Below are 10243 nucleotides of genomic sequence, written 5' to 3'. Positions count from 1 at the left end.
AATGCTCAGTTGGGGCCCTCCATTTTTAAATTATTGACCCAGTCCCATTTATGTAACAGCAACTTGATCTACATTAGTTGGCTTTTATTATTTTTATTTCATTTTCACATAATTGAAATATAGCACATTAAAGTCAAAAACTAAACTGTGACCCCATGAAGTGTTTTGCATAACTGATCAGATGACAACTATGACACTGGATTATAACAGTTTAAATAATTCTTTTCTTTGCCTCAAACCTGCCTCGTGCATCAAACATTTGCTAGAAATAAAAAACAAATTGATTCCTTTGTCAGCTTGCTCAGCACCCTGAGAGGATCTGCTGTACTGAAGCTCCTCCTGAGAACGACACTCTTCACATCCACTCAGATTTTGAGGAGATGGCAGCACATCCTAGGTTTCACACAGCATGAATCTAACTGTACCAGGATGTACATCTACGACAAGGCTTCAACTTGCATGAGATTTGCAGCACCTGCTTGTTTTCAGACGATCTATGAAACAAGTCAGTTTTATTTTGAATAATGTCAAACTGGAGGCAAATGCAAGTAATTTTGACTGTGCTTGAATGATTGATTCAGTTGCTGTTAGCACCAACTAAACATCTGCAGTTGGTGGAATGAAGTTGAGGAGTGTAAAACAACAACAGGCGTGGACACCTGTAAACATACTAGTTTGGCGTCTTCTGCTTGTTATTTTCTCAATATGTGTTTAATGTTTGGATTAAAACCTCATTCTTTTGTTATTGCCTAAATACTCTTTGATTTATTGCTGTTTGTTTCTGCAGATTTTGTGTACGAAGCCACCATGTACCTTGGGTTGTGCTGCTAATGTAAAAAATGCCCGTAATGCAAAATAACATAAGTGATCACCACAGTCACCATGTTGCTAATGTCTTTGTTATATGATGGCTGCGGACTGCTTTGGTATTGTGTTGTGCCCCTATGTGTTTTATTTATGGACGATATCTGGTCTTCCTGGCAGCAGAGTCAGTTTTTAAACTGAAGTAGTGATCACAGTTGAGGAGCGGACAGTCTACAAACAACAGCCTGTAGTCGTAGTACACAGTGTCCTCTGAAGGACTTTGCTCTGGCCCACCTTTGAAGCCACACTCCTCCAGGGAGCTCTGTGGGGGCAGGAAGGCCTCCTCTGTGGGCAGTCTGCCTCGGAAAACCTCCAGTCTGGAGGTCTGGATCCCAACCTGGTCCTGGATGATCCTGATCAGACTGAAAACTTTGCTTCTGCTCGACAAAACCACCTCAAAGTTTCCAGGATGGGCTGCAGAGGATTCGAAGGGAATCAGTCGGACACTCAGACGGATGAATCTGTGGATTTTAGAGGGTCACCCATTATTTGCTGTTCATGACATAATCAATTGCAGCAATACACAGCATTGTATGTGACAGCTCCTGCAGAGACATAATGGAATTCTCTCACACGTACACAAAAAACATGGCAGCTAGGCAGCACCACCTGTCTCCATTGTTTACAAAGCTGTTGAGTCTAGATGTGTCTTTAAGCTGGAATTTCAGGCCCTGAATGCAGTGGAGTCACACAGTGGGATGCACTGCTGACATCTCAGAGTCAGAAATAACTTTGGCTGGTGAAGGTTTGGTCTAAATGGCCTGTATGTTGTTCCAGTTCAGCCTCACGGACTGTTTCGTAATGTTGTGCTGCTCCTTCCATTTACTCAAAATACAACTGACAGAGTAATTTTGTGGTTTTATGTCTGTATCAAGCAGTGGTGGAGGAGGTACTTCTGTGTATATTCATGTAGACGTTTCAAGATTACTCAAGTACAGAAGTATTTTTGACAAACAGTTTAGTGTTAAATGAACTTTTTACCTGAAGAAAAAGTTCTTCTTCTACAGTAAAATGTTTTCTGTTATGTGCATGTATTGTATATGTTCCTGTGTTCAACATTATTCAGTCAAAGATTATAATAGCTTAATAGTAATAATGGATCTAGTTCTAACTACTTTACAGAGACCCATTACATCTTTAGAAAAAATGGTAAAATATAGAATTAAAAGTGTCAGTTAATGTAAAACGTGATGGCATGAAAATTTGTATAAAACACACTAGTTGAATCTTTAACATTATACATTGTGTTTGTGAGTTTTGTACTCACACACATTCGTGTCGATACCTGTCATGTTTAGGGTTTAACAGCTGACCATTGGCACATCTTTCCAAACCAGTCATGTCTTCTGTCTCAGCTGCTTGTTGTCTTTTCATGACGTCCTCCCCCGACATATTAGCGTTGACCTCTGTGCTGCTGTCATTTAATCTACAGGAAAAACCAGCCCAGTTAAGAAAAGCAGAAACACCAGATGCTCATACATGGCAGTTTTGTGTTACCTCAGTCTCTGTACTTGTCTCTCTAGCTCTTGATAACGTATCGTGTTGTTGTTCTGCAGCAGCTGAGTCAGCGTGATGAGCTGGAACTGCTGGCAAGGGACGCCTAACTTCATCAGACCTGCAGGAAGAACGAGAAAAGCTTTAGACCTGAAATGGTACAACAGTGAACTTCTACATTGGGAATCTTTAAAACAACATTTAGACCATAATCGGACAAAAACCCTTGTCTGAAACACACATATGAATCTGTTTTAGTCATATTGCCCTTAATATGGTTTTTCTTCCCATAAGCACAACAAATCTAACTAACATAAAATGGGTGTGAGTTACTGTCACTGCTTTGATTCTATTTTGTGAAGGTTTTTTTGAGTCTAGCTTGAAAACACCTGGTTAAGCTGAAAAGCAGCTTATTTACAACATACTGTCATGTTTCTTCCTCTTTGAAAAGAGATTTCCAGTCTGCACCTCGAAGCTACAACATTATCCTGCAGTTATGAGCTGAAATCTGCTCTTTGGAGCTCTTCAGACATCTTTCAGCACAAAAGTGTAGTTTCCACTGTGTGTCTGAAGTTTGACAGACAAAAGGAACATTGTCCTGGTTTTGTTTCCCAGAGCCAGCTGCTCTTATCTCTGAGGAGGCAGCCACTATTCTCATTATCAAAAGTCTGATTCACAGTATCCTTCATAAAAACTTCAGTGCAACCACACAGTGGTACTTACTTCATAGTGACTCACACATCTCTTTCTAACCTCTACTTTCTTTCAGGATTATCTCTAGCTGACATTCAAAATAGATGGAACAGAAATTACAAGGGGAGTTTTCAATCTGAGCCCCACAATCAGATCTCAGTGTATAATCCCAGAAAATACTGTAATTGTGTCCATAGAAGAAAGAAGAATGGCAGCACAGACATTTTTCACTGCTTATTCATACTTTGTGGGGGGGGGGGGGGGGGGGGGGGGGGGGGTACAGAGGAGATACATCACCCAGCTCAAAATCCTTTGCGTTGACTGATCCATCTCCGCTGGCGTCACTGAGGCTGAAGAGCTGATAAACCTGCTGCTGGTGACCAGAAAACCATTTGATCATCTCGCCCAGGAAGCTCTCAAACTCAGACCTGTTCTTGAAGGCCTCACAGGCTTTGTCCTTGGAGACCTTAAACCGTGTTTCAGAAAACATGATAATGACTTATAGCAGTATATTACACAAGTATATTCATGGAACAATTAGTTTCTCATCAAGGCTTCAAGATCTGATCAAATCAAATAGCTTGTTAACCGTGTTACAGCCATGGTACTCAGGGATTGTTTATGAGCTAAATGCTAACATCAGCATGCTAACATGGTCACAATAACAGTGCCAACATGCTGATATTACGCAGGTGAAATGTTTACCATGTTCAGCATCTTAGTGTGTTAGCACATTCACATTTGCTAATTAGCACTGAACTAAATTTACAGATTTTCCTCCGGGGATCCTGAACAAAGAGCAAAATGTGATGGTAATCCAAGCATCGCAGTGACTGTTATTCAGCCAATGGGTGACTTTTATGTTGCTTACAGCTTCAACCCTTGGTTTGTTTGTCCCCCCCCAAAGCTCTAGACAGGGAATATGGTTTGTTTTAAAGGTGATGTCGCTATATAGTTCACATTTTACACATTGCACCCTAAGATGTCTGGTTATCTTGTCGTTGGTGTGAAAGGTGAACAGCTTTCTGTTGTTACTCTTTAATCTTTGATGCCTGGTAACTTGTTTTGATGAATTTCTCAACAGCAGAAAAACTCAAAGTCGGGCTGTCAGAGAAGGAACGAGCTGATTGATTTTGGGGGCTGTAATACTGTAAAACCTTATCAAAGTTTCATAGACTGACATTCCTTTAGACAGAGATACCTTTAGACAGTTCTTAGGCCTGGTAGATGATGTGGTAATTAAAATGCCTACAACTCCCTAAAAGGTTGCCCAATAAACCAGAACAGTGGTTCCCAACTTGGGAAGTTGTATATATGTTGTACTGTATATCACCTTTTAAAGTTAGGAAATCTGAAAGTCTTGTATTTGGCCATGATGTCATACATGTGTCACAATCAACAACCCTAACACACAGTGAAGCATTTTACAGTGTGTTTCTTTGTCTCTTTGACTGCTGTGTCATACTTTCCATACCTTTTCATGCTCTTTTTTGGTAGTTTTATGGGGTCGTTTCTTTTTTTTCTTCATGTTGGCCGGGCATGTGAAATGTCTCCAGGAATGAATCAGCTCTGTGTTGACAGGAGAGATGAGCTTCATTATCAGTCACTCATCACTGTGTAAGAACAGGAGAAATACTGTTAGTTAGACCATATCTAACTAAAAATGAGTATGGCATGTTTGTTTAACTTTATTTTCAGAATTTAACATTATTTTTCTCATAAGTTCAAATGTTTTATCCATTTCAGCTACTTAAGCTGTTTATCCATTAACTAGTTTAGCTTACCATTTAGCTATTACTTTTAAATGACCGGTTTATACATTAGGCCCTCTAGCTATTTTATTTCATCTAACTATTTCAACATCTCTGGTTACTTGCAGAGATGTTGTGCACTGTCAACATGAGGTGTTATATGTGAATATGGACTGGATACACTCATTCAAAACACAAAAGAATAATGAGTCTAAATGTATATTGCACATTAGATTGGAATGTTTTTTTTTTAGTATTTGCTAATCCATGAGCGGACATACACTACAGAAAACTTTTGGAGCTGCAGACACCCAGTGCAGTTAAATGATTAACCCTGCCCAGCCCCACAGCAGAGACCCCATTACAGCAACAGAGGGACAAAAGGAAAGAAAAGCCATGATGGTTTTGTGGTGGCTCATCCTTCCTGCTCATTTTAAACAATGAAGGCAGGAAACAAAACCACGGTGGGCGAGTGAGCTCACTGCTGTCCCTCGTTTCTTCAGTACAGTTCCAGTTCCTCCCAGTACAGATTCCCAGTCACAAGACTGGGGACTGGAGTGGTTCCTGAGATCCAGCCCCCCAGCTCAGACACAGGAAATCCTGTCTGGAGACGAAGCTGACCTGGGAAGGACTGACTGGGAGGAGGGACAGTCAGGATGGCTCTGAGCACAGTTTGATTTACTGGCAGCAGTGAAAGATGTACACTGCTCATGTCCTTAAGTAAAAGTAGTCATACCACAGTGGAAAGTCACAGTTATAAGGAATTCAAGGCCTTAGGTAAATGTGACGAAGTGAAAAATGAATGAAAAATTGCACATACTGTTCTACAAGTTTAAAAAACTGAAGTGCTGAAATCATTTTATTCCTGCATTATAACACTAAAACGTATTACAACCGACACTTGAACTGCTTTCATGACAGTTCAGCTCCTCTCAGCTCCTGGATTAGTATTTTCATGTATATATGATGCAGATACACTAAATATTTACAACTGAATTGCAGTTGGACTGGGATTTAAAGCATAAAGAACAGTTCCACTGACATACTCATGCCTCTCGTCTGTATATTACATACAACTTGTGTAAATACCCGACACCATTCAGCCTTTATGATTTTGGACTGTAAAATCCTAATTTGCAAAAAATAAAAAAAAACATGGACGGACTATGAGACATTAAGTGTCTGGGCACGTCAAAAGCCCCCAGCACCCCCCTACATAGGAGAAGCGCTCATAACTGATCAGTGATGCATCTTTGCATCACGACTTCCATCATTTCCCCTGCAGACCCCAGATATCCCTGGTCTTTCAGCCTTAACAGCACTGATTCCCTCAGTTCACTGTCAGAGTGTTTGTTGTGCTTGTACCTTAGTTTTTTTAAAGCCACACCTGCCTTTTTCTATTTTCATACCTACTACCTCTTTTGGATTGTCTCTCTGGTTTAGGATTTTGCTTTTTCTCTGTTCCCCTTAGGCTGTTTGCCTAGATTGGTTGCCCACTGTATGTTCCTGGACTTAGCCCTGTTTTTAATATTTCCCTGGGTGATCTGTAAGTCTACCTTTGTTAATTAAAGCATTCTCTCAGTGTGTCTATCAGCCTGTCTGCTTGTTTTTTTCTATGTTTGGGGCCTCTCTAGTTGTTAATATCACACAAAAAGGCCAGTTTGTGTCTTTTTAGGTCATTTCAAGTTTTATTTTTGTTATTTTGAGTCTCTTTTTGGTTGTTTCATACCACACTGTAGTTATTTTGCAAGTCTTTGTAGTCATCTCTGCTTTTGTGTCTCTGTGGTTAGAAATCTTGGAAACTTCAAGGCTCGGGCCCACGGATCCCCTGACCCAGTAGGCTCCTGGGCCTGTGCCCAGTTTGCCTATTCAGTTATCGGTCAGGGTTCATAACACTAACTGTCAGAGATTTCCCCCAGAAAACTAAAACATCTCCCAAAATGGAAATTTTCAAATAATATACCCTCACACTTTGAAGAATAAAGTTATGAATTCTCTGGAGGTACAGTGTATACTTGTATACTGACAATATTTCTAGCAGTGATACAGGTACATACAGTTTGTTGTTCCAAGTCTATGCGACATGCTGAAATTCACTGTGAGGATCAAAAGGAAACTTCTGGAGAACTGATGCATCTCAGAATAATAAAGACTTTTTTTTTCATTTTCATGTTTCTGACATAAAACATAACCTGCTTCTTCTGAGAAAATGTGACACCCGATGAAGTCTTTCATCTTTGTTATAATAAAAGTCCTAGAGTCTCATGCATATTTATGCCTCTACAACAGGCAGATCACTTCAAAGTGGATTTCAGGTTCTACCAAAACATGTTTCTCTTTTTAGTGAAACACACATGGTATTTGGAGAGCAGCACTGCGGTTCAGGAAAGAAAGACTACGTCTTTTTTTTTTTTCTTCTTTAATCTGAATATCATGTGCACTCATGCAAGTTTCATATTGTCACTCATGCAGGGGTTCAGATATTTTTTGGTTTTAAACAAACTTTGTGAAGTGCAATATCACAAACCTTTGAATTTAGGCATGCAAGTAACTAAATAGAAAAACATGCCCACCATCACAGAATACACTGTGAAGCCTTCAAATGTTTTGTTTTGTCAGACCAATTGCAAATAGATTTGCCCTTTATTTGTCTCATATGTTTTCGTTTCAATAACCGACCTGAAAAAGAGCAAAACTATCCAGTATCTCACCACATGTGCAAAAACATTTAAAACATGGACATAACAACTTTGTTTTTCTTCTACTTTCATTATCACGTCACGACTTGCCAGATTTTTCTTGTGACCCTCTGGGTGGGGTCCGACTTCTAGGCTGGGACCCGCTGGACTCCACTGGACTGTATATAAAGCAGCAGTTAAAATTGGCTCTACACTTAGAAGTTTCACCAATAAAATGACCCTTACACACTGATGCTTCAGTGTTAATCAGCATCTGATGATGTCAGATATAGTAATATGTCACTGCAGAATAATGTGACCTGAGTATGGAGGATAATGCTTCTGTCCTTTTACGTAAGACAGCAGGAAGCTCTGAGTCTGAAACTGATCTAATTCCTGCTTATGTTGTCAGCAACTCTAACAGGAAGGTCATATCTGCAGCGTGGACTCCTGCCGAGCTCCTCTGCTTGTTTGCAAATCTCTTTACCGTAAATGAGCTGTTTCTTCTCATCAACGCCCTGCACAATCTGCACAGATTGTTGTAGGCATGTGGCCCATTTTTAGTAAAAACAAGGAAAAGCTTTCAGTCATCCTGAAACGCCCTGTGCATTTTCAGATGAGCCAAGTTGGGTGTAGTATGTGTTTGGGTACAGCGCCCTCTGCTGGGTAAAAAAGGAGCTAAGGTGCATGGGAGAAAAATCTATTTATTAATAAAACTTAGTGATTAATAAAGCAGTGATTTATTATTCTTGGACTACAGACCAAAATCACTTAGTTTTAACACAAAACCATGTTAAAAAAAATGATATAAAGATGGAGACAAACTGGTGAAAGAGGCAATCAGAGCCTTTTTTTAAATTCATATACTGATACCAAACTGTAAAAACCTTATTGGAGCAGAAATATTATGTGCTTCAAATTTGTACTCAAGTCCTGCCTTTGAGTAAATGTACTTTAGTTAGTTTCCATTACTGTATTTAGACCATCACACTGACACTAAAACTAAAACATTAGATACTAATGATAAATTAAAGAAATGAAGAAATGAAATAAAAGTGTCACTTTCTCACGGCCTTGGTTGCTTTAGATTAAAATCTAATAATCAGTCAGACTCATCACGTCATGCTTGACATTTGATTATTGTCAGTGAGTAACAGATCAGTCTTACCCAGCCTGATGACCTGAGTGTGACTCACATTTCAGCAGCATTCACTCACTGTTGAACTCGTCCTTCTGTCTTTTAGAGTAAAATCTCTGAGAAGTTTCTCCTTTTCTTTCCTTCTTCGGTTGGGTGTTGCGTCACTATGTTGACCGGTTGCCGTGGGAACCACCGGACCAGCTGTGACTGATGGGAACGGCTTGAGTGAAAAGGAGAAGCGAGCATTCGACCTGAGTCACAATCAGAAGATTAAATGCAGATTATTTTAGTTTTAGGTCATTAGCAACCAAACAAACCCAAAGCTGTCACAGGTCAGGGTCAGGAACCAGCTGCACCACGTCTCTATAATCCAATATAATGTTTGAAAAGAATATTCACATCCTGATCTGCGGGAAATAGGTAGAAATATGTTTGAACTCCAATCAAAACTGCTGAGATATTACATACCATAGCCATGTCAATTAATTCGATATTTATGGAGACAGTTCTTGATGAATAGCATTACTTTCTACCTTGGTTTGTAAAGCCATGTCATCTGTAATGTCTGAAATTACAACATAAAAGCTGAACATAACGGCTGATCTAAGTCAAAGCCATGCAGTAAGTAAAAATGATAGCTTTTTTATTATTATCATGTTCACAGTGGTGGAAGATGTACTCAAATCTATCACTTAGGAAAAAAATAAAGCACATCTATTTAGTTTTATTTTTTATATACCATATTTATGTTATCAGTCAAACAGGAGGTTTGACAGCAAAACAACTATTTTTACTTTGATACAGTTGATGACATTTTTATCTATGAAGTCTGACTGTAAGATTTTAGTTGTGATTTTAGTTTAGTTTCATATTGTTGAAACTTAAATAACCAAATCAGCAGTTAAACCGGAAAGGTTTTCACTTCCACAGCCAATGTAGCTCATGCACATGACCCAGTGTACAAATCAACATCAAATGCAAATCGTCTGCCTGCACTGATTCATTATATCTCAGTTTTTTTTTTTATTTCTGGAGCATTTTCCCCAACGCAGTCTGTGTTATTCTCGAGGTTCTTCTGGAAACATTTTCCATCTGTGATCAACAATCCGATCTCAGCCAGGATGTGACACAAGATGAAGTGACAGGCTCGTCCCTGATGTCACAGCATATGAAAACTAAAGATAATTCAGAGTTATGTCAGAGATGAGCCAGACCGGTAAAAATCTGTTTCTCTACTCAGAGCAGCAGAGACGTTCAGGTTTTATACACAGAAAAGGGATGTTTTTCCTCCTATGGTCAGAATAACAAACTTTAAACTGCATAAACTCGGTAATGACCAGAAAAACTAGGGATTATGGTTCATAGTGTTAACATGAGCCCTGATCCTAGATCCCAAAAAATCAGCTACTTGCAATTTAACTTGACAGTGTCCGAATCTTAGGTTGCATTCTGCCGTGTTGTCTGTAGCCAGGTCCCTCTTAGAAAATCTGCTATGTAAATTCAAAAGGACTTTGTATTTACTAGTAATTACAAGGAACATTGAGACTGTGTTCAATTGTTTCACTTAGTGCTGGAGTTAATCTCGAGCTTTGCTTGCTGTGCACAACCTAATGACGCAGTGATCC

General features: G+C 39.4%; 1 protein-coding gene across 9 annotated transcripts; it reads right to left on the bottom strand.

Moving 5' to 3' along the window:
* Nucleotides 1-77: 77 nt before the first annotated feature.
* LOC113140689 (uncharacterized) lies at nucleotides 78-8809 on the bottom strand. 9 transcript variants are annotated; one of them, XM_026324604.2, is made up of 7 exons: nucleotides 8649-8787; nucleotides 7592-7659; nucleotides 4526-4620; nucleotides 3349-3517; nucleotides 2362-2479; nucleotides 2132-2290; nucleotides 78-1325 (listed from the first exon to the last, which is right to left on the bottom strand). In XM_026324604.2, the coding sequence occupies exons 1-7, from the start codon at nucleotides 8687-8689 to the stop codon at nucleotides 956-958; spliced, it is 1020 nt and encodes a 339-aa protein (XP_026180389.1). In that variant the 5' UTR covers nucleotides 8690-8787; the 3' UTR covers nucleotides 78-955. The 9 variants fall into 9 exon arrangements, with proteins under 9 accessions (XP_026180389.1, XP_026180390.1, XP_026180397.1 ...); XM_026324605.2 differs by having other exon boundaries at nucleotides 2150-2290; nucleotides 8649-8786; XM_026324612.2 differs by having other exon boundaries at nucleotides 8698-8765.
* Nucleotides 8810-10243: the final 1434 nt, after the last annotated feature.

Source organism: Mastacembelus armatus, chromosome 8 (genome assembly GCF_900324485.2).
Source record: "Mastacembelus armatus chromosome 8, fMasArm1.2, whole genome shotgun sequence".
In the NCBI taxonomy this organism is placed as follows: Eukaryota; Metazoa; Chordata; class Actinopteri; order Synbranchiformes; family Mastacembelidae; genus Mastacembelus; species Mastacembelus armatus.
The sequence above is the reverse complement of the archived record's forward strand: the minus strand, read 5'-3'. Positions and strand labels throughout refer to the sequence as shown.